This window comes from Podarcis cretensis (assembly GCF_951804945.1).
Source record: "Podarcis cretensis genome assembly, chromosome: 1".
NCBI lineage: Eukaryota > Metazoa > Chordata > Lepidosauria > Squamata > Lacertidae > Podarcis > Podarcis cretensis.
This window is the reverse complement of record NC_137170.1, coordinates 22,356,313-22,380,890: the sequence shown is the minus strand read 5'-3', so window position 1 is coordinate 22,380,890 and position 24,578 is coordinate 22,356,313. Positions and strand designations below refer to the sequence as shown.

Genomic DNA, 24,578 nt, shown 5'->3' with positions numbered 1-24,578 from the left:
CATACAGCTACCCTTCCCCCTGATCTTTCTGTAAACAAGCAAACAAACCCACCTCTCCAGTGGATCAGGGGATTTTCCTGAACTGCAAAAAGAGAAAGATGGGCTGTACCTTCTTCTCCCACAACCACTGGATACATTGGAAGGGCCCCTATTGTCTCATTGCCTCTGTTTTATGTGCTTTGTGTGTAATAAAAATGCTAAGAAAAAGTTTTACAAATATTTTAATATAGACTTCAGCTGGGCAAGTTAAGAACAGGAAGGAATTCATTCTCTAATTTACTTTAGGGTACAGTCTATTTAGGGTCACGCTTTAGGGTCACGATGGCCACGTGACCCGGAAGTGTCTTTGGACAGCGCTGGTCCCCGGCCTCTTAAGCGAGATGGGCGCGCAACCCCAGAGTCGGTCACGACTGGCCCGTACGGGCAGGGGTACCTTTACCTTACAATCTATTATCCCCCCCCCGACATGTTTTAGTTTCTTCTTTCCGCAGAAGAGAAGATTCCCCACAATTTAAAGCATCAAATACTAATGCAAAATTCGAAGAATTACAAACATAGGATTTTCTTTAGAAACGCATATGCAATGCCCTGCAACTTAAATGAATAAATGAACTTGATTAAAAGGATACAGAACTGATACACACACATTTATGCTTACCTGCTGCTCTGGGCTCACTGCTACCTCTGCAGTTGCTTCCATACAACCCCAATCACGTGCAATGATTTCCACTCACCTGGTTCTTTCAGGTGGCATGTTTTACACAAAACTCAAGACACTGGACATCACCTGCATGTCAGGTAAACTCAGCACCAAGAAGGACCATGTGGGTGGGTGTCTGTACATGCACGTTGACTGACTTGAGAGCAGCAACAGGAGAGGAAGCAGCAATCATTCTAGAACAGGTCTGAGCATCCAGTGGCTGAGAAGGGGAGAATTAAGTGTTCCTTATCTTGCATCCCCGAAATGTCCCATCACTTCTTTAACTTCTCTGCATTTTGCTGTGGTTTCTTCTTCTTCATCATCTTCTTCTTCGCTTTTGCTTTTGACATGGTGTCCAATGCAGAATGAGAACGTTCTTCCGAAATATCGGACAAGAGCAGTTTCCCAGACTGGGTTGGGTATTTGGTCTTCATCAAGCTTTTAAAAACGGACTGAGAGAGCAAGTGTTTCAGATGTTTCTTCATCCCCTTTAGCATCTTCTGTTTTTCACTCTCATTTTGCTCGTCGGGTCGGCCTCCTGTAGACACACACACAGGGAGGCGTGAAACATAAATCCCAGCACAAATAATCAAGAGGGGTTCTAGAAGTTTTGTTACTTAAAGCTGGGGGCTGGTGAAAAGCATAGGGAAATCTACTGATAGATCACTGGACAATTTACAGTACATAGTTAAGGGTTTCTGACTCCCAATAATTAAATGATGGCATGTAAAACAAGATTCAGTGTGAGCCAGTGTGGTGTAGTGGTTAAGAGCGGTAGATTCGTAATCTGGGGAACCAGGTTTGCGTCTCCGCTCCTCCACATGCAGCTGCTGGGTGACCTTGGGCTAGTCACACTTCTCTGAAGTCTCTCAGCCTCACTCACCTCACAGAGTGTTTGTTGTGGGGGAGGAAGGGAAAGGAGAATGTTAGCTGCTTTGAGACTCCTTCGGGTAGTGATAAAGCGGGATATCAAATCCAAACTCTTCTTCTTCATTGTACACCTTTAGGCACCAGGCAAAACCACTCCTCTTTAATCTTGCCTTGGCAAGATGAAACATGAACATCTGCTACACTTGGACTCCAAGTGCATTGATCCTTCAGGAAGCATTAAAATATGAGACTGGCATTACTGAGTGTCAGGGACTCAGCGGGAGCGCAGGGAGGAGAAGAGATGGAGAGCGAGGGGGAGCAATCCGAGGGCAGCGTAGGAGAATATGACAGCAGTTCGAGAGATTCCATGAGCCTCTCCAGCGAATCGGAAGATTCACAGAAGGGGGCGCCGATGGGCAGGGCAAGGGGCGAGCCAAGGGGGACACCCCAGAAGCAAGGGGCCAGCGGGGACTCCCAGAGCAGCAGTTGGAAATCAGGAACAGCTTCCCCACCAGAGCGCAGAGGGGGGGAGGAGTTCCAGGTGTCAGAGCCCACATATGCACCACCAGCGAGAGAAGATGAGTCAGGGTTGTCCACGCCTCCATCGGAGAGCGAGTTAACGGTCAAGAGGAAAGTTGCAGGCTGGGCGCGCGCGCCAAGTTCAAAGGTACAGGCGAGCGGCACAGAAGGTAGCCCGGATAGGGAACCAGGTCCTAAAGCCCGCCGGAAGGAGGGGCAAGAATCGTCAGGGTCAGCGTCAGAGGAGTCCAGGAAAGATGAGACCCTAGCGGGCAGGAGGGCCCAGAGGAGAAAGGAACTTAGGAAGAGGTGGAGCAAGGCGAGGGTCTTAAACTGGTGTGGAAGGGGAGGAGACTCAGACGGGACTTCGCCGATCTAAGGTCGAGACGTAGAGCTGCACGCTGCGGCTTTAAAATGGAAACTGAATCTCAATAAAGACTTTTGTACATAACTACAGCCTAGCGTTGGTCCTCTGTGAGCTGGGACCTGGAGGCAGCTCTGACACTGAGGTTTACAGCTTTTTCTTTTTCTGAATGTCTGAACTGGCGCTAAGCTGTGCCCACTCTTGCTGAGTCTGAATGAAGTTTATGCCTTACCTGCTCTCCCCCCACTGCCCAACTTGTATACAACCTCAAACATTTTCCAAATGCATTTTAGATAAATACAAGAGTCCATAAATAGAGCTCTTTAGATGCGTGAGAGTACCCAGGTTATTGCCTTCATTGCTGCATCCAGGAGATATGCCCCTTATTACACCTTTCTCGGGGTGGTTCCTCCCTCCCAAGCCCAAACACCCAAACACACACACACACACACACACACACACACACACACACACACTGCTACTTGCCTATTAGTTCATCATCATCTAAATCAAGCTCCAGCGCTTCTGCAGCTTGCTGGAGCCATGAGTTGTGCTGCTTCGCTCGGCTGTTGAAATATTCCACCTTCTCAATCTTTCTTGCCAAGTTCACCCGCTCCTGCAACGAAGCACAGTGAGGTTATGCAGGGACAGGACATGGGCACTCAAAACAGTACATGGACAAAGGCAATATAAGGGCTAAGTTAGACGTGGCACTGTTTTCACTGGGTGGGTCTTTCACAATTGCTTTTTCTTCAACAAATAGATGGTACAGGTCTGTGGATGTCTCTGGCCATTGTTATTATTATCATTATTAATATTTTAATTACCTGCCCTTCACCTTGTTAGATTGCTTCTCTCATAATAGCAGGGGAGATGAAAAAGCTTCCATACACTTTGCCTTTGTAAGGAATTCACTAATTCTAATGAACTCATGGGACCCTAGGTTAACCATTACTCCCTAAATGTTGCCATCCCTGTTATCTTCTGGACATACTTCAAGGTGATGGTTTGTAAAGTAACCCTTGGACCTCAGTCTACAAACATTACTGGCTTACAAAGGGGTCAAGCTGACTTGGAATGAGGACCTGGGTTGGAGCTGGCACTCAGTTGCAAAGTTCACTGGGTGATCTTGGGTAAATCATGGGCTAGTTTGTCCGGCTACCTTGTTTTGCAGGACTGCCATTAGGCCAAAATGGAAAGGGGGTCTAAGTACACTGAACTTAAGCTCCAGCATGCCTTACATTGGTCTTTTATGGAACATCAGCAGACTCAAATGGGGAAGGAGGAAGCCAACAATTCTGAATTAGAAAAGCTTTCCCCAATGACAACAATTAGTTATCTTCTACTTGTAACATGGTGATGTACAAGCTCGCCTTAAGAAGTTTGGGTACAGTGTAACTTAAGTCAACCAAGCTCTGTGCATATAAACATATCCTATGTATCTGTGGTTTAACTGGACTTTTGTTCAACTGCAATTATTAATAAAAAGATTGGAAAATTATTTGTAAGACTACTGCTGCTTCCTCTATTTTGTTACCCAAAATATTTGGGATGGAGCAAGCTACCACCTCAAAACAGACAGAAAAAAATAATATAGATCCAGCTTCAAATTACATAGCATTCAAAACAAGGAAAATGACAAAGAAATTGGAGGGGAAATATATTTATTTTTCACTGTTATTTTATTAATTGAATTTATATTCTGTTTATCCTCCTAAAGGAGCCTTTTCTACAATGCAAAGCAATGGAAGCGATTATGCTCCACTAAGTTATATCGGAACCACCAGAGCAATTCACAAAGTCTTTTGCCCTTAGCTTTCAACACATTTTAATTCAACCATTCTGCTAGATGAGCGTTCTAGATGAAAAATGAGATCTGGCAGGGCGCTGCCAACATTAAGAGCTTAGAATGTAGGCACCAAAGAAAGTCCCACGCAAGTCTGCAAATGGGACATGCTGATTTATCTATGCCTATATTCCATATTTAATAAGGGATTAAATTATTAAAGCCGCAGAAGTGACAGCAGGGTGATGAGCAATTTGAAATTCTTAAGCAGCCAAATAAAGGAAAAATTAGTCCTGAAAAACATTCATTACCTGCAATCAACTACTGAAAACTAAGCTCATTAAAAACAGCTTTGATTTTAATGTCTCCACATAACTCCTGCTCTCCTCTTGTCTTTCCTCTACTTGTGATAACATAATGTCTTCTTTTCTGGTCTTCCAACCCTGGCTGGCAAGATCTAAAGGAGAGATGAGCACTGAAGAAGCTGAACCCTGGCTCTACTCGAGTAGAGCAGCACATATCTGTCATGGATGATTTGGTTTAGATTCCTGCATTGCAGGGGTTTGGACTAGATGACTCGTGGGATCCCTTCCAATTCTGCAATTCTATGATTCTATACCCAACTTTATGCCACCCTGCTTTCAACAACTTGTCACAGGTGACCAGGATATTAATGCGGGCTAATATGTTGACTGGCAGAGAAGGGATGGATCACTCTGTCTCTCCTCCACCAGCTCACTTGCTAGAAGCATTTTTTAAAACAAAAAATTTACAGCAAGCTTGGCTCATGAACAGCCATCTCAGTCAGAACCACTGTTCCAGATCTCACTTCCCAACCAAGTTCCAAAATCAGGTGTTAGGAACAGACATCTGTTACAAAGCCTTGAACAACTGTGAAAAGCACTGCGGTTGAGAAATAAAATAAAAACCACGAACACACTACTTTCAAAGGAAATATCTATTTCACCTTGATTGCTGTCATGCATTTTGTTTCGACGGGGAAAAAAGGAAGCTCTTCGTTCTTCTCTAGCGTCTTGTAAATCCTTTTGAAATTCATCATGTCGCTTGGGCCAATCAGAAGCAAGCTCAGGCCCTCATTGGCAGCTCTGGCGGTCCTGCCGCTTCTGTGCACGTAAATCTCAGAGGTGCGAGGAACCTGCAACAGTGAAAGAGATTAAGCACTTCTGTGGGAACGGGTCTGAAGTACACAAAAAGAGAACAACGCATAACGTTCCCCAGCAGCAAGCAATTTCACACCTACTATGGCACTGTTTCAGTTTATCTCAATGTGCGCTAACTCTTGGGAGATATTGGATTCCACAATTATGTGCAAGCCCAGAAATGTCAGAGATATCTGAAATGACAGGCTGGTTGGCACATGCCACAGTTACAAACAACGCTACTAACCAAAAAAAATCATTTCTACAGGGCTGAGCAACAGCAGAATAAAGAAGAAAGGAGCAATACTCAGAAGGTCCAAGTGTGTCTGTTCCTACATTCTCTTAAGTTTACCTAACAGACTACTAGTCTTGAGAACCTGCATGGGAATATTTTAATGACAGCCCATCTATAGGTAGAAGAATGGAAAACATATAAATTATATTGTTGACATCTGTCTTGGAAGGCAATGGAGGAATGCGCCTTTCTTATATACATTGCAACAAACAGACACAACACCTTGGCTTTAAGAATTAAAAAAACAGTGTAAATAATAACCTATTCAGTTGCAATTAAGAGCTAAATTTGCACCATGAAGTATAAATGGAAAACTTGATTTTCAATGCCCCTTAAATCAATGATTTAAATCAGCTTCCCTGCCTCCCTGGTAACTGAAATCATCTTGATTTAAACCAATCCGCCATGCCTCTCTTTCTTCTTCTGTGTTACAACCCAAAGACAGGCCACGAAGATCGCTTGTGGTCTTCAATTTACCGCCAGCCATCAATGTATTACAAATTCATGAACAGAGAACAGAAGTACATTTTGTTCTGGTACCTGGTAATGTATGACATGCTGCACGTGAGGAATGTCAAGACCACGAGCGGCAACATCTGTTGTCAAGAGGGCACAGCTGAAATTGCAGAAGTGGAGACAATGGTTGTTTTATTAAGGAAAGAGGGGGGGGAGAGCTCCCTAAAGTGCATTAACACTGAATTCAGTATTACCAGAAGGCCAGATACAGTAACATAAGCAAAATAGGGCTGTGTCATAAGTACTGCAGAATGAAAAGAAAGACAAAAAAGAAGATAACCTATCTATTTAAGACTGCTTTACTTAGCCTGTGAAGGATGGGTGGAGAAACCTTCAGGGGCTACTGGTTTGTTTCCAGTTACAATTCAGACTGCTAGTTTTCGCCTGCAAGTCTTGGGAGCAAGGTTATCTGAAAGGCTTCTTCCATGTCAGCCTGCACAGGTTTTAAGATTTTTGGGAGAGGCATCTGAAGCACACAGGGCAAATGTTCAGTAGAGAGCCTTCTTGACGGCTGCTCCCAAGCTCTGAAAAAGCCCTGGACACAAATTTTCATGGCCCCCTAGCAGCTACGGTGCATAGCTGTCATTTTTTCCCTTTTCTTGCGATGAATCCTATTCGGAATAAGGGAATTTCCCTTTAAAAAAAGGGAAACGTTGACAGCTATGCTACGGGCGCTCATCTACCAGAAGCGATATATTTAGCGATAGCTCTTGACACATATACCTGATTCTGACCAAACTAAGCCTCCTGATGCAAATCATGCTCTAGGAGGCTTAGTTTGGTCAGAATCGAGTATAAAGTTCCATAACGTAAAGGTAAAGGGACCCCTGACCATTAGGTCCAGTCGTGACCGACTCTGGGGTTGTGGCGCTCATCTCTCTTTATTGGCTGAGGGAGCCGGTGTACAGCTTCCGGGTCATGTGGCCAGCATGACAAAGGAGCTTCTGGCAAACCAGAGCAGCGCACGGAAACACCATTTACCTTCTCGCCGGAGTGGTACCTGCTTTTGAACTGCTAGGTTGGCAGAAGCAGGGACCGAGCAACAGGAGCTCACCCCGTTGTGGGGATTTGAACTGCCGACCTTCTGATCGGCAAGTCCTAGGCTCTGTGGTTTAACCCACAGCGCCACCCGCATCCCATAAACTTCCATAGTTAATGCTAAATAAACTACTTCTGGTAACTGAGCCACCATAGCAGCTAGAGTTCTGGGCTTTTTAGACTCGTCTACCCATGTACTATCTGAAACCAGATGTGAAATATATTGGCATTATTTTCAGTTCTCCTAGCCACACTATGTAAATAAGTGCAATTTGTCTTTTATATAGTTTTACCTGCCTTGGGTTTTTTTTTCCTTTGTATCTTTTTCATTTCATTGCAATTTATCATTTGATTGCAGGAGTACGTTACTGCTGCTCGCTGCCTTGAGCAGCATTTGCTAAGCAAACCAAACATCCAACCCACGTCAGTCGCTCCAGCTCACGTTAAGTTTGCTTATTCCCCTGCACAGAATAGCTGTCCTGTGCATTAGGAGTCGGGGGGGGGGGAGATGTCTGGCCCAATTCCAGTGGCCCTGAGGGAGGTGCTGCTGCCGCCTGGCTCTATAGTTGTCACCTAGAGGCAAAAGAAAGGTGGAGTACACACCCTGCGTGTGAAGCCGCAAAACACTGTGTGATGCCGACTTTCATGTGTGAAGTTGAGGCCCGCTAGCTCTCATCCCTTCTCTAGTCAGTCCTCCAGGACAACTAGCCGTTAATCAAAGCTATACAGTGTGTGTGACGACTACACATCATAGATTCTCGCTTTGTCTGCACTGGTTGGTAGTTTTGTTTGTGGGAGCGATTCAAATGCTCAGGACTGCAATACTTCAAGGGCTGCCTCTCCCCCTGTAAACCATCCCGGACTGTGTTCAGCATCGGAGGCCCTTCTTCGTGTGGGCGGCAACACGAGAACAGGTCTTCTCTGTAGTGGCTCCCCAATTGTGGTATGTTCTTCCAGGGAGGTTTGCCTTCACCTTCACCCGGTGCTATACCAGCTGCACTGGCTCTCGGTGGAGTACAGGATCAGGTTTAAAGTGCTGGTTTAAACCTTTAAAGCCCTATACGGCCTAGGACCCTCGCACCTACGGGACCGCCTCTCCTGGTATGTCCCATGGAGGACCTTATGGTCTTCAAACAAAAACAACTTGGAGATCCCAGGCCACAGGGAGGTTAGGCTGGCCTCAACCAGAGCCAGGATTTTTTCGGCCATGGCCCCGATCTGGTGGAACGCTCTGTCACAAGAGACTAGGGCCCTGTGGGACTTAACATCTTTCCGCAGGGCCTTCAAGACAGAGCTGTTCCACCAGGCCTTTGGCCAAAGCACACTTCTGTAATCCCCATAGAACTCTAGCCCAATGATTGCCATTAATTTGATTCTGAATTGATTTTAGAATGTATTTCAATTAATTGATTGTGATTTTATGTAAATTGCACTATTTTTACTGTGGTTAGCCGCTCTGAGCCCAGCTTTGGCTGGGGAGGGCAGGATATAAATAAAATATTTTTTTAATTTTTTAATTATTATTATTATTATTATTATTATTATTATTATTATTATTATTATTATTATAATATTTTAGGCACCAAGAGAAAACGTTTCTGTTCGACCAGGCCTTGGGCTGATTAATATTCTACAGCCTTTTAAATGTGCCTGTGGGAAGGGTGTGTGTGTTACTGTTTCACTGTTTTGTTTTTAATTATTCTGTATTTTATTCTGTGAACCGCACTGAGATCAAATTAATCAATAAATGTTCCCATTCTTACTGATAAAGCCCTAAAGGTCTTTGAAGGTCCACCTCCTATTCTTTATTTAATTCACAGCTCGACATTCCTCCCTGAAGAGTCCCCAAGGAAGTTAACAGCATCAAGTCAAAGTATCCAGGACACAACAATTAAAATGAAAGTCATGATACCCCACGGCCTAAAAATGCCAATCCCCTCCCAAAGGCCTGGACAAACAGAACTGTCTTCGAATTCCTCCCAAGTACAGTTAGGGGATGAGGACTGCACCATTACCTCCAGGAGGGGTTCTGAACGTGGTGGGCCACTACAGAGAAAGCCCTCTTGTGCACTCTCATCCTCTTTGCCACTTGCAACAGCCATACTGCCTTCAGGGTGTCTGCCCTCCACTGCAAATTATGGGTTGCGGCATATGGAGAATATGGCTTCTTCAAGTACCCATTTAAGGCCTTGCACACTAGTTCCAACACCTAGAATTGGGCCCAGTAGCTCCCCAGCACCCAGTGTAGTGCTCTCAAAATTGGAGCAATGTGCCCTTCTCTGGCAGCTCTGCACTGCCCACAGCTGTTGCATTAAACTGCTGCAGCTTCTGGACCATCTTCAAGGAAAGCCCCATGTAGAATGCACTGCAGCAATCTGCACAGGAGGTTAGCAGAGCATGGGTAACAGAGGCCACGCTATTGGATCCTGTCACTCAACTGTGTTCAATATCAAAGGCCTTGCTCTGTGTCCTACCTCCGCTGCAGGTGTAGCTGGTTGGCACTTAAGACAGGGCCTTCTCTACTGTGGCCCCCGTGCTTCCCACAAAGAACTCCTTCCCAAACTGAATCCCTCCGTTTTAAGCTTTAGGCAAGTCGTTATTACTTTTCCCCTTAAAAGTTTCACCCAGCTTTAAATTCTGGTAAGTTTTTCAGCGTTTACTTGCTAATTGTGCTGCAGCGTATTACTCCGTTCTTGTTCTCATTGTGTTTTTGTCAATTCAAGCAATCCACTTTTGAAAAGCGGCATGATCTTAATAGATAAAATAAACCAAGGGGGGGGGGGTAGGGAGAGAGAGAGAGAGAGAGAAACCGACCTGGGGCGTTCAGCAAACCTCTCCAGGTTTTTCAACCTTTGCTTTTGGTGCATGTTTGCATGAAGAGGCAGGAGGTCGCAGTCCAATATCGTCAGGAGGGCAGTGAGCCGCTTGATGCAATCTATACTATTTGCAAAAACCATGGTTCTGCCTGGGTACTGAAGGAGGAAATAATACAGGTAGTAGTCTTTCTCCTCTGTATCGCAGTGGATCCTGGTCTCGGTGAGGGTCTCCACAGTGGCCTCTTTCCTGGTCAAGTCTATCACTTTGGGCTTGCCCTTGATGCCAACTTTTTCCATCAGCATTTCCAGCTTGGTCTTCTTGTCTATTTTGACAGCTCTCTTCTTGTGGAGAACCCTAGTCGGAGCCTGGTGGATCAAAGTCAGGGTGGCAGAAAAGACAAACGTCTGGCGTTTTGCGTTATATTGCGAGTCGCTCAGCATTTCCAGCAACTGAGAGAGTTCCTCGAAATGCCCCCTCTCCACCATCCGGTCCGCTTCGTCGATCACCAGGCACCTGTCAGACGGACACGAGAGACAGTTTTAAGAGTGTTTCGTTTTGAGATAAGAGGAGATCCGACACGCTTCAAAAGAGCCCTACCTGCTACGGCACACACAGAAAAGAACAATGGCCTGCGGTGCATAAACAGAACCACAAGCCGATTCTTATTCCGTAGGCTTGCATAAATACCAAAGTGGGAAACCAAGGTGCAAGGAAACAAAAGTCTGATGGAATTTGCACCAGCAAATTCAAGGACTTTGCTGTCGCAAAGTGACGACCGCTAGGCCTGGTGTATCAATGCATCTCCCAGGACTGGTTTGAGGGCCAGAGCATGAGGCACCTTCACCCAACGGTAGACTGTGGGTGAAACTGCCGCCACCACTCCTGACCGTGCCAGAGCTGATGCAGATCGTTATTCCCTTAGCACATTGGTGGCAGAGGGACTCTCTGTCGCCAGCATCTGGTAGAACAGGTTCCATCAGCACTGTGGCCAGTGGAGGTCATTATTCCCTTGGCATGCTGGGCACTGACAATGGAGGGATTCCTTCTGCCGCCACTGCTTGGCGCACCAAGGGAGGAATGAGCACTGGTGGAGGAAGAGGAGTGCAGGGGGAGCGCACCGCCCCCAGCAGCGCAATCCCGGCAGGGTGCCATTGCGGCTGCCCCCCTGCCCGTGCTGGGCACCCTGCCCCCGCAGGCGGTGCCCCCCCACCCCCAGGATGTGCTCCATGCCCCAGCGGGCCGTGTGCCCCCACCGCCAGGATGCACACCACGCCCCTAAGGGTGGCGTGCCCCACCCCAGGACGCACGCCAGCCCCGCCCCCCGGTGCCGGAGCGTGAAACTCCGCCACTGGGAATGAGCTGTAGTCTGGGCCCAGGAGGAACCTGGGTGAAACTGCTGCCACTTCTGCTAACCCACAAATGAAACCTTAAATGTAGGTTGTGGTTGCCACCATGGAATGTCTAGGCGCCATTTCTTTTCAATGGGATTTGTTATCATCATCATCATCATCTTGTTCATTTCTATACCACTTTATATTTTAAAGAACAAGTCTCAAAACGGTATACAGCATATTGAAACATCAAATAAAGCAATCCGGAATACAACAAATTCAGGCTTCAAGGAAAATATTTCAGATCCTTCCCTAAGTGACATTTTGCTTTCCCCAGAGATCTCCAGGTGATCATAGCTGGACCCACAGCAGTCGCAAATTGCACCTGGCGCCTGGCTGATTTCTAATACTGGTCACCACTTGCCAGTGCCTGGAAATTTGCTTTGAAACGTGGCATGAGCTGGGTGGAGGAGAAAATCTGGTAAGTCAGGCCAATTATGGAAACCGTTTCCATCCTCCACCCACCTCAATTGTTCTATAGTAGCTTCATGGTCTCTGCTGTTCATCTGAATGAGCCACAGTATGTTCAGGAAGGTGCAACAGAGCTAAGCAGTCCAAGTGCAACATCAAGCATGCATAAATGTCCCCCGATTCTCAAAGCAGCAACTGTGAACTTCAAGGGAAAACCCTGAAAGATCCTGCGAAGTGTTTACTGCAGAGGTGGCTAACCATGGTGCCCTTGGTGTTGCTGAACTCCAAATCCCATCAGCCCCAGTGAGAACCACCAACAGTCAGGGCTGATGGGAGCTGTAGTCCAACAACATCTGGAGGGTGATACATTGACTACCTCTGTACTATTGCTTAAGCAGGAAGTTCTTTAGCATTGATGATCTTAAAAATGCCCAGATAGTATTTGTTCCTTTGGAGAAGGAAGACATATTAGAAAAGGGATCTTGAGTACCTGAGTTGCCGCAGGTTTGAGAGATGTGGCTGCTTCTCCTTTATTAGCTCCCACAGGCGCCCCGGGGTCGCGATTACAATCTCAGGCTTCCTTTTCAGAACTCGCTGCTGCTTCTGAGGTGCCATTCCTCCAACAAGAATGGTTGCCTTAATGCCTAAAAGACAGAAGACCAATAGGACATTAAGGTTCCTGGAGCACTGTTGTAGCTATATTTCATAAAATTTTCTAGCATGAGATGCTGTACCATATTTGTAAGAAATCACTGGATTTACCTCCCCTCTTTTTAGGCGCAACAAACCTCCACAAAAGTATTTCCCAATGTTTTTTTAAAAAACCAACGAACTACAAAGGTGACCTGCGTCTCCAAAGCAGCATTTATCCTGTATTCAAGATGGTGTGCGCTCCTCCTAGTAGTGTATAATTTTAAAAATCCTTACTGATGCGATGCTGAGCCCCCCCCCCCCAAAGTGGAATTCTCAACCTGTATAAATTATGCAAATAACAACCACTCTTATTTTGAATAATTTATCTTGGCTTTCTAGTTGTGTGAGAAAATGAACCGGGCAGGTCATTGAAGCGCCACCAGCAATCACTGGACTTCTTACTCAACCACCTCTCTGGGTTGTCAGATGTCCACACGCCATGCCCAGACACCTTCAAACACAGCCTCACAGCAAGGAAGGCTAGAAAGCTGCATTTCAAACAAGAAAAGGGGGGGAAAACCAAGGATTTTCTCAGGAAACTGATTGTGCATACCAGTACCATAGTTTGTGCTTTCCCTACAGAGAAGACAGAAAACTGTAGGAAACTTTCTCTGCAGAGCATGTTTCCATTTTAGGAAAGGGAAACTGAAGCAATGTACTTCAGCAGCAAAGTAAGTAATGGAAGACAGACGTTTATATGTATGTTAGATGAAAATAAAAACTGATTTTATATATGCTATTGTCTCATCTCTCTTCCCTGTATTGTAGAATCACTTCTAGATGTGTTATAGGAAGTGATTCACAAATGAAATAATAACCACAACAATAGCATTGATGGATGGCCATCTGTCATGGGGGCTTTGGTTGAGATTGCTGCATTGCAGAAGGTTGAACCCTTGGAGTCCCTTCCAATTCTATGATTACCAGGAATTGACATTACCTGTGAATCTGTTCACCGCATCAATGTGATGCTTCACTTGGACAGCAAGTTCTCTTGTAGGAGTCAAGACCAATCCCAGAAGAGGATTGTTTTTATGTGCAGCAGTATTAGGTTTTGGGGAACCCAGATCACGTTCTGCACCCTCCAACACCTTCAGGTTTCCTGCTGCCAAAGACTTGTCACCATCGCCATCACTAGCTTCACCCCCATCAGGGCTCAAGCCTCCTGTATCCACACTCTCTTCCTGCTTGGGTACCTCATCCTCACTGTCCTCTCCTTCGTCAAGCGGGCTGTCCCTTCCACTTGCCAGTCCTGTTGACTTGCGCCACTGCAGAATGGAATGGATCATTGGAATGGCGAAAGCCAGAGTCTTACCACTTCCTAAACATGGACAAATGAAACACAGGTTAGAAACCTAGGAACACAAGAGGAGCCTGCTGGATCAGGCCAATGGCCCACCTAGTTCTCATGGGGTTGCCAGGGAACGCCTTTGGGAAGTGGGAACAGTCAGAGGGAGATAGAGAGGAAGTGACGGTTGGGGAAGAGGGAGAGAGCCAGGAGGCGGGAAGGCTCTCTGATGCTGAAGCAGAGCCCCAGAACCGCACAGGAAGTTCAGGAACAGATGGAGAGCCTATCCCTGTGCCGTCTGCACAGGAAAGGAGAGGGTTAAAACGCAAGGATCAGAGATGTCCCATGAAACTTCCCTGCCTTTTCTGTTGGAGGAGAAGCTGGAGAAGACCACTCCCCGAATCTGAACCGGACGATTCGGATGCATGATTGTAATGTGCTGCTTGTACACGTGTAAAATAAAGAACTGTAAATACCTCTCTGAGTGAGCAGAGGGTGCTTATTGTGAAGAGCATACACAAGCCATCACACTAGTCCAGCATCTTGTCACAGCAGCCACCCAGATGCCTGGGGGAAACTGGCAAACCCAGGAGTCCTCCGCCCCCCCCCCCATGTGGTTTCCAGCATTGCTGCCTCCAACCATGGAGGCAGTCTAGACAACATGGCTGGTAGTCCTTGGTAGGCTTGCCCTCCATGATGTTGCCTAACCCTCTTTGAAAGCCATCCAGGCTAGTGGCCATCATTGCCTCCCACAGAACTAAGCTCCAGAGTTTAACTAGGCACTTTCTTTTACCAGTCCTGAATCTTCCAACATTCAGCTTCATTGGATGAGTTCTAGCGTGAGGAGAAAGGGGGGGGGGGGGACATTTCTATATCCACTTTCTCCATGCATAATTTTATAAACGTCTACCATGTTGCCTCTCTTTGCCTTTTCCCTAAACTAAAAAGCCCCAAATTCTGCACCTTTTTTTATAGGGAACTTGCTCCATCCCATTTCTTTTTAACACATCTTTATTTTTGTTTTTAAAAAACTCATTTAACAAACCATCCCCATACATCCCCACACCCCAAGAAACACTCCATCCCTATACAGTGTAAATGAGAGTCAAACATTCAACAGGTTGCTCTTTTCTGAATGTTTTCTAAACTGCCTTACGCTAGTGTAGCCAGGTAATTCCACATCAAGTGATTCAACTTTTTTACCTCATGTCATCCAATTTTCTTAATATTTTGTACACTTGTTGAATGATCAAAACTAAGCTTAAATCTAAAATTAAGAAACCAAACCAGCCAGTTTCCCCTGACTAGTCTGGTATTGTCTACTCTTCTTTGACTGCCAGCTCTTTCCCAGGATCTCAGGCAAGGGATTCTTTTACTTCAGCAGCTTCCTGCTCCTTGAAGTTGGTGAAGATTGAACCTCAGAAATTCTGGATGCAAAGGATATGCATTATCCCTCAGCCAGGGCTCCCCTTCTTAATTAAAGCCATGTAAATATATGTAGTTGCCTTATAACGAGTCAAATTGGCGCTTCTTAAAGCAGGCACCTGTCGTTGCTTATCTCACCAAGGCACTTCACAGTGGGTTCCTTTTCAACAGTAGCAATTAATAAATATAAATCATTGTGTAATCTTTTGAACAGATACATATTTTTTAAAACCAACAAATGAGGGCCTGGACTCTTAAAAAGTACTGGTTCCTTTGTAGGCTGCTAGTCTGTAATAAGACTCATCGCAAAGCAAAATGGCTGCTGTGCTTAAAAAATAATTAAAAATTGCAGTGGTTTCTGGCCTGCTTGTTGTTGGGTGTGCAAAGGCTGCTCTGCGGCTTCTACTATCCTAAGGTAACATACAAAGTAGTGTAATGCTACTGTCGTGCAACATGTGTACTTGGTTGGATTTTTCATTCTACTCTCTGTCTTTTTGAAAAAGCTCTATAAAAGGAATTGTCTTAATTGACAGCTCTGATCAGCGCTCTCCACACACAGAAATGAAAACTAGGCCAAGGACAAACTGCATTCTACTCAACTCATCTCTCGTGATGCAATTTTCTGTTGCCGCCATTGACATTTTTACTCCTTCTGTAGGAAATATGGAGTCACTAACCCAGTGGTTTCCCTCATAAGGAGTGGAGGGACTTTTCCCAAGTGAAAACTGGCAAACAGGAGGGCCTCTCTTAATCCCTGCCCCCCACACCAAGTCTCCCTGCGCATATGTCCCTGCCCCCAGGTCTTGTGGTAAAGGTTGTTCACCCAGGCTGGCCTCTGAATCTGGAAGACAGTCCACCTAGGGAAGAGGGAACTGCCAGACATGTCTTCTATCACACCAATGCTCCCCCTCAGTAAGTGTTGAGATAATGTGAATTCAAGGGAAACGAAGTTGGGACCTTCTCAATTCAATAAGCCAGGGGTGGTTAACCTGCAGCCCTCCAGATGTTGCTGAACTACGAATCTCGTAAGTCCCAGACAGCATGGCCAATGGTGGAGGATTATGGGAGTTGTAGTTCAGCAACATCAGCAGAATGGCTCTGTAGCTTAAGCTCTCCAAAAAAATGAACGAAATCTCTCCCCACCAAAATGAAACAAAACTGAGAGGGGAGTTGCCCAGAGCTCAAAAGGGGAAGGGGTGCAATCTGTCATGTTGACAGACAGGTCTTGGCTTGAATCACAGATAATCATTTTCTCAGGGCACTCCAATCACAATGTAGAGGTCTCTCACTCTCCTAGGGAAGAAAAGTTGCAATCCCTAAGTCTTAGGGGGCATGGGGAGCTCACACACTCCACCAATAAACCTTCTACCACCACCTTATGATTCATTCTGAAATTCAGAAGGCTTCATCCCCTCAGAAAGAGTGGTTATGCCTGCAAACTGCATCCAATTCGGCCAGAACATCAAAAAAGTAATAGACTTTTCCTTTAGTTAAGATTCATCAAATTTTAAAGGTGCCCTTCATGAAAATTTCTCTATCAGTCTACAATTTGGCAGGCTCACTGCATTCCGGAAGAGTATTTGTCTCTCAAAATTTTATCCACTTTGGCCAAAAAGGGGGAAATGTTATAGTCACTGCAGGTTCCCCATTACAGTGAATAAGGAAAACACAGAGCTTTGTTTTAGACCTAGTGGCTTAGAAGCCAGAGCACAGATTGAAAAAGAGAGTACAAAGCAACTCGGAACAGATTGGAATATTTAAAAACACACAAACACACAGATACGAGTTGAATCTTAGTGCCCATGCAGCTGTCTGTGATTTGTTATTGACAATTGGCAGGTTATAAGACTCCATATTTGATGCCTGCCAAATTTAGCTGAGAGATGCCAACAAATCTAATACACTGAAATTGCCATACAAAATTTTACAATCAAAAAGCATGCTTCAAAGTTGAAAATTTGCACTCTTGCTTTTAACTTGTATTTTATTCTGTGAACCGCCTTGATGGAGAACCGCTCTTACGATGGAGAGTTTTATATAAATTTAATAAATAAAAATAATAAATTAATTGTTGTGGGGAAGAGGGCATTGCTGGTCTTGCCTACAGCACTAAAATGTCTTGGGCCGGCCCTGTCCTCACCACTGATGTCCTGTTGGCCCTCTTCAATTTCACCAGCCCCTGCACCCAAATATTTTTCACCCACAAAAGAAAAAGCTGAAATTCTCAGCACACTGTACTTTGTGCTCAATTACCAAAATCCATGCTTCTATCATGTGCTTATGGAGGTACAGAATCAAAACATCTGGGACAGTGGAAGCAAAACAACCACCGTAGCAATACCTGTCTCTGCAGCTCCAAGGACGTCCATGCCATCTCGAATCGCAGAAGGCAGAGCCAGGGCCTGAATCGGAGTTGGCGCACTGAACCCTAATTCACTCAGTGCCTGAAGAACAGGCTTAGGAACGAAGAGGCCTTTCCATGCAGACATGTCCACTTCCTGACCTGAAGATAAAGACAGGACTTCTGCCGTCCAGTTTTTAGGCTTTTTAGAAGCTTTAGCTGGTTCAGCAACATCTTGGGGAGGACATGTTTTCTTCTTCAACTCTCTCTTCCTCTTTTTCTTCGCTTTCCTTTTCAGGATTCTGGTGTCTCCTTCCACTCTCTCATCTTGCTCAAAGCTAGGGATGGCCTCTTTACATTCAGCCTCCTGCTCAGTTGTTACTAGTTCCTTCACTTTGGGTTCATCACCACTCCTCACCTCCTGTTCCAGATTTTTCTCCTTCTTCCTCTTCTTTTTGGGAATTGTGCTATGTTCTTCCTCTTCTCCAGGCCTCCTAGTAGATTTTCTCCCCTTGGCATTTTCTTCTCCCGCTTTTGAGGAAGACACCAGTTTATAATCTGTAAGCTCCTCAAAGCATACTAAACCTCCAAGTTGCTCGTCGGCAAAGAGATTTGGGTCAATCTCAATGGGCTTCCATGCCCCTGTCACTTTGATGCCTCTTCGCTTAAGCTTGGATGGAGTCTTAAACTTACTTGAACCTCGCTTGAGCTTCATGACTGACCTTCAAAGAAGAACAAAGGAAAATATTTCAAAAATGGCTATCAGTTAAATTCATTATATAAAGTAAAGGTAAAGGTAAAGGGACCCCTGACCATTAGGTCCAGTCGTGACCGACTCTGGGGTTGCGGCGCTCATCTCGCTTTATTGGCTGAGGGAGCCGGTGTACAGCTTCCGGGTCATGTAGCCAGAATGACTAAGCCACTTCTGGCGAACCAGAGCAGCACACGGAAACGCCGTTTACCTTCCCGTCAGAGCGGTACCTATTTATCTACTTGCACTTTGAGGTGCTTTCAAACTGCTAGGTTGGCAGGAGCTGGGACCGAGCAATGGGAGCTCACCCCGTCGCAGGGATTCGAACCGCTGACCTTCTGATCGGCTTAACCCACAGCGCCACCTGCATCCCATTATATAAAGTACATAACATGAAATTGCACAATAGGAAGAGATGAAAGAAAAAAAGGATACTACAGCTCCCAGCTATGAGCATCTCTTCTTCATGCAATCAGCAGTCTAGTTTCTCTTCCCCTCCCCTCTCTTCCCCTCCCTAAGTTCATTCAGACCATTCTCACCCTCCTTTCCTAGTCCTTCCCTGCTTCCCACACCATGCTACCTTCTCCCAAGACCCTGTCTTTCCCTAGACATGGGTTTCCCAACCTAATGCATTCCAGATGTTTTGGACTACAACTCCAATCATTCCACACCATGGGTGAGCAGGGATTTGAACCCTGGTCTCCCTAGCCTGACACCCTAACCACTAGTCCAACAGCATTTAGAGGGCACCACATTGGCTAACTAGCAGAGACCTTCTCCTTACAGTCGTCCTTACCAGCCTGCTAAGTCCATTCATATGAAAAGTGACAACAGCTACTAGGACTTTTACTGTTAACATTTATCTTGGGGGCTGGGGGAGTTGAATAATCACTCATGTGAGCAACTCCTACAGAAACATGTCTCAATATGCCCTTCATAGGCTTGTGTTCTCTTCCTGGTTCTTTGAACATTTGGTTCTACATATTTTGTTCTGAACAACAATCCTCTCAGATTTGGTAGTGACTGTATTTTTTTTAAAAAAACTTTCAGGCAGCAAGCATGGACAACGCAAGATATAACTGGCAGTTGTGGCATTGGAATCATTAGACTCAAAAGCTGGTAGAAGATTACATGTACAAAAGGAATACAATTTTTCCTTCTGAAATTTGCAAAGGGAAGACATGAAATGAAAAGGTCTTTGTACTGTCAGCTGCATATTCCCTTATAAAGGATCCTAAACATACAGCTGGGCATTCACAGAATCATAGAGTTGGAAGGGATCCCGAGGATCATCTAGTCCGGGGGTCAGCAACCCGCGGCTCCGGAGCCGCATGTGGCTCTTTTACACCTTTGCCGCGGCTCCAGGGCGGATACTAGCGAGGGGAGGAGGCGCATTGTGTGCCCCGACACTCCCCACTGTTTTAAAAGCCGCAATGGTTTTGCGGCTCCCAGGTTTTTTTTCTTCGGTCCAAGTGGCTCTTTTTGTCTTAAAGGTTGCAGACCCCTGATCTAGTCCAACCCCCTGCAGTGCAGGGAATCAGAATCAGAATAATATTTATTTGCATCAGCCACTAGCCATAGCAATAACATAGAATAAACATACTGAAGATAGATGTAAAAGCTTAACTATCCAAAATACATTTGCAATGCTGGGATTTTTTGCCCAACGTGGGGCTTAAACCCATGAACCTGATATTAAGGGCCTCATGCTCTACTGACTGAGCTATCTCAGGCATTTGACCAGTCCCATAATGGTCACAATAAAGTTACAGCAGGAGGTCAAATGCTAATCAACAGATCTGACACTTAGATGGCCCTTACAGTGGTATCTTGGGTTACAGACGCTTCAGGTTACATACGCTTCAGGTTACAGACTCCGCTAACCCAGAAATAGTACCTCAGGTTAAGAACTTTGCTTCAGGATGAGAACAGAAATCGCGCCACAGCAGTGCCAGGCCCCATTAGCTAAAGTGGAGCATCAACAGTTTCAGGTTAAGAACGGACCTCCGGAATGAATTAAGTTCTTAACTAGAGGTACCACTGTACTATGAAACAATGACATCAACTTTTTAAAAATGTGATATATTATTTTAATTCTACCCTCCTCCACGGGACCCACATTATCATGCATACTACCCATTCCCCATTATTCTCCTTGGAACAGCCCTGTGAAGCAGACCGTGCAAACTGTGTGCAACTAACCCAACATCACACCGTAAGCTTCATGATTGAATGTGGAACTGAACCTGGATCTTTCCAGTCCCAGTGGCTTCTGTAACTGATGGCAGCTTACTCACAGAACCTTGTGTGCCTGTTTGGAAATGCCTGCAGTTACATCTGGTAGCCAAGGGGGTACATTTTTCCATGCGCCTCGGTCCAGCCCCCTCCCCCCCAAAAAAATAGGGCTAGGGAGCTGAAATAAAAGTGTGAGCTTCTACACCTTTATTCAATGCTAGTCATCTGAGTATGACTAGCATTGAATAAAGGTGTAGAAGCTCACACTTTTATTTCAGCTCCCTAGCCCTATTTGAAATAAGCTCCACTGAAATAAGCTGACTTAAATAACTGACGTCCACTGGTTTCAATGGGTCTACTCAGAGTATGACTTAGCTGGATATCGCTCAGTGGCTTACTTCAAATATCTGAATATTTAACATGGTTAATTGTCCAACAGATCGATCCTATTCCTAAACTACAGTTTTTGTGGGATTCAGTATCCAGGTTTAAACAAACAGTTGTTAAAACAGGGCTGCAACTTTGGGAAAGTAAGGCAGAAGTACCCACATTAACAGATGTACAATAGGTGGAAATTAAATAGCTGCATCTTTCTCCACCCTATACTGTACATGCAATGATTTATTTGGGGCGGGGGGGGGGGGGGAAGAGCTGTTCACATCAAATTTGGCTGTCACCTATGCTAAGGTAATGTGATTTTAAAATATATTTTTAAAATGTTTTTATATTATTGTAAACCCCTGTGATATATATTTATGATACAGCGGTATATTTTTATTTTAATAAGCAAACAAATAAAGAACAGAAAATGTTATTTACCCCAACCAATTTGCAGGTGAACATACAAGGAAGAATCAAAAATAAAAATAAACTGTAAATGTTCGGTTTTCAGATAATGCGAGACTTTTGGATCTCTGCTACTCAGCAACCTCCCAATTGGCCAGTCCACCCAGTAAAAGTGATACGCAACAACATTAAGTTGCGAGCTTGCATCCAACACGCAGCCAACTGCACGAATTAACAGTTGACCAGGAAGCCATCCTAAATACGTTTTATTCAGAAGTTTAACTGATTCACTGGGGATTTACTTCCAAGTACTGAGGAGACCAATCTCCAAACCACCACAGCGCCATAAAGCTCAGTGGGGTGAACCCCCAGCTGATCGCCCTCCCCCGCCGTTTCTCAACCAATCTTACTGTTACTGTCGCGAGATTAAAGTGGGGGGAGGGTAGGGGAGAGAGAGGAAGGAAAGAGGGAGAGAGAGAGAGAGAGAGAGAGAGAGAGAGAGAGAGAGAAGGTATATGCCACTCTAGGCTCCTGAGAGGAACAGCGAGGCATTAAACCGGCAATAACAAACATTTTTAAGGATGCAGCCTTATAAATGGTAATGAAACTACAAGAACAGTAAATAGCAACCTCGATTTTACTTCTTTGGGAGCTGCCCTCCGTCCTTTCCTGCTACCCGCCCCACGCGGTTGTCTCCTTCCAAGTTCTTATTATTTATTCTTATTAGCTGAACTTCTTAGTCGCTTGTCACCCAAGGTCTCCAAGAGACTTACACTGAAATATCTATATGCATAAAGATATTACACCACACAAATCTCTACGGCTGCACAAAAGTAATCCTTGCCTTCCTTCCTCCGCTCGCCTCCGAGGCTACTTCAGCGCGCTTGCCGGGTTTAACGGCCCAGCGAGCGCCGTTTGCACCCGCCGAAAAAAGTCCCTGCGAAGATCCCACCAGACACTGCACAGCGACGCTTCCGGGAAATCCCACCACGTGGGAGCCTCACGGGGGCGGCCATGATGCCGTGACGTCATCCCCCAGCGCCGGGCTTCAGAACTTTTATCAGGCTGCATGCTGGCTGCCTCTCCAGCATTCGGGAAGGCTGCGGTTGCTGCGTTGGGGCGGTCGTGTTTCTATGGGAAGGGTGGGGGAAAGCACAGGATGAGGCATCCGATTCTGCTGGTGGTTGTTATCCGATGGTCGGTTTAGATGAGCGTTATTGCTCTGGTATAAGTTGAGTGGAGTTTAGGAGGAGTTATGTTATCACGAAGGGCTCTTCCCCACCCCCGTTGCTTAATTATGGCAGTTTTATTTTATTTTATTTTATTTATTATTTATTTATTTTATCCTCAGAGAATGTTCAGCACTTCATTAGCTCGAGTAACCAAGGCATAAAGGTAAAGGGACCCCTGACCATTAGGCCCCCATTAGGTCCAGTCATGACTGACTCTGGGGTTGTGGCGCTCATCTCGCTTTATTGGCCGAGGGAGCCGGCGTACAGCTTCCAGGTCATGTAGCCAGCATGACTAAGCCGCTTCTGGCAAACCAGAGCAGCGCACGGAAACGCCGTTTACCTTCCCGGTGGAGTGGTACCTATTTATCTACTTGCACTTTGGACTGCTAGGTTGGCAGGAGCAGGGACCGAGGAATGCGAGCAAGTCCTAGGCTCTGTGGTTTAACCCACAGCGCCACCCGCGTCCCTCTCAGCTAATCACAGATTAACAGGAGGATGATATTGCACGCTTTCTGAGCACTTATGCTCTCATGCCCATAGTCTCGGTCTGAATCGTTTAGCCCCGTATTTTTTCTCGTTAAAAGTTGCTGAAGTCTCTTCACCTTGTATTGTTGTTGTTACTACTGCTACTTTTAAAATTGGTTTTACTAATTATTGAAAAGGAGGGGACGAGAAATGGCATCCAACAAACATTCCCCCTCCGCCCAAGCCCATTTCACAATTTTTTTTTTTTAACAATGTCCTATATAGAATAGCAAATTGAAGCAGTAAAAATGTCAAAGCATATTCAATAAAATATCTTTATTTTCCTAAATTCTCCATTTTCTTAATGTTACCGTCTTTCATGTGACCTATTTGCCCATTTTTCCATAAATGCCAGATTCAAATCTTGTGCACAACAAACTTTAAATAAATCCACATCCATCTACTGTTACTTGTCCTTCACCAAAAGGTCCAATACTTGCCATTTTAAAATGCGATATTAAAATCAGTTTAAATCAAATTAGTCACAAGAACAGGGCAGGTTCTGGGGGGAAACCATACATAGCTCAACAGTAGAACCTATGCTTTGACTATAGGCTCAATTCTGGCTTTCCACTTGGGGGGGAAAACAGGTTGTAGGTGCTGGGAAAGATCTTTTTCAGGGACACTGGTGAGTAGCTGATAGGCAGAGTAGCAAATATCAGGCTTAATGGACGAATAGTCTGACTTGATTTGGACAGCTTCCTAACTCTGCATATTGTGCATTGAATTCATTTATGGTGCTGGCTGGGCTTTGCAGAGGAGTAGAACTACTGTGGCATCTGCAGCCCTCCTGCTCAGGATGGATATGGCAAAAGTGCAGGGAGGATTATATAGGCCTGGATTAGATCTAATACTGTCAAGTGATAGCAGTGGAAACAGCTTGGTTGCCCCCAGATTCCAGGAATGCCCTTTGGTTGGTTTGTTTTCTTGCAGATAGCTATCCCAACTTCAGCTGGTGGGGAGTCAACTGGGAGAGGTGGGCAGATAAACCTCACTACCTAATCCACCAGCATCCTGTCTAGTGCTAAGTGTGTGTGCATTGCTTTGCTATTGCTCGATCATGGGCTTAAAGCCCACATGAGAGGGTTGAGGAGCATCCCAGACCAGTCTTGGCTCCTGCTAATAAAATTTGCTGCTACATCTCCACCTTAACAACCATACATTGGGTGACCATGTGCAGGAGCCCTGTGCATGTACCAATGCACATCACATTTCTCCATCTGAGAAAGGACTCTGACTCAGAATACCATCCTTACACAGAAGAGCTGTGAGTGCCTATGTCAGTAGAGTCATACCTCGGGTTACAGATGCTTCGGGTTCACTGCGCTGAACCCAGAAGTACCAGAACAATTCTGGGTTTTGGTGCTTGCAAATGTGCAGAAGTGCTAAATTGCGACCTGTGTGGGTCGCAGGTTGCGAACACTGCGGGTTGCAA

The 24,578-nt window shown here is 45.4% G+C and overlaps 1 protein-coding gene across 5 annotated transcripts; it reads right to left on the bottom strand.

The window, feature by feature from the left end:
* Positions 1–205: 205 nt before the first annotated feature.
* On the bottom strand, positions 206–22,671 carry DDX24 (DEAD-box helicase 24). Of its 5 annotated transcripts, XM_079948498.1 has the most exons (9): positions 22,339–22,671; positions 17,615–18,336; positions 13,501–13,881; positions 12,358–12,511; positions 10,063–10,578; positions 6,235–6,310; positions 5,207–5,395; positions 2,940–3,069; positions 206–1,238 (listed from the first exon to the last, which is right to left on the bottom strand). In XM_079948498.1, the coding sequence occupies exons 1-9, from the start codon at positions 22,455–22,457 to the stop codon at positions 973–975; spliced, it is 2,553 nt and encodes an 850-aa protein (XP_079804624.1). In that variant the 5' UTR covers positions 22,458–22,671; the 3' UTR covers positions 206–972. The 5 variants fall into 5 exon arrangements, with proteins under 5 accessions (XP_079804624.1, XP_079804620.1, XP_079804622.1 ...); XM_079948494.1 differs by lacking the exons at positions 206–1,238; positions 22,339–22,671 and adding an exon at positions 22,160–22,194 and having other exon boundaries at positions 2,903–3,069; XM_079948496.1 differs by lacking the exon at positions 206–1,238 and having other exon boundaries at positions 2,904–3,069; positions 22,231–22,359.
* Between the last annotated feature and the right edge of the window lie 1,907 nt (positions 22,672–24,578).

Bases quoted from the DNA above. Each gene is read 5' to 3' on its own strand.
- DDX24 (XM_079948498.1), bottom strand. From the start codon at position 22,457: ATGCAGCCTGATAAAAGTTCTGAAGCCCGGCGCTGGGGGATGACGTCA. The intron at 13,882-17,614 runs GTATTGCTACGG...GTCCATGTTTAG, and splicing joins CCTTGGAGCTGCAGAGACAG to GAAGTGGTAAGACTCTGGCT. The intron at 12,512-13,500 runs GTAATGTCAATT...TCTGTCTTTTAG, and splicing joins TGCGGTGAACAGATTCACAG to GCATTAAGGCAACCATTCTT.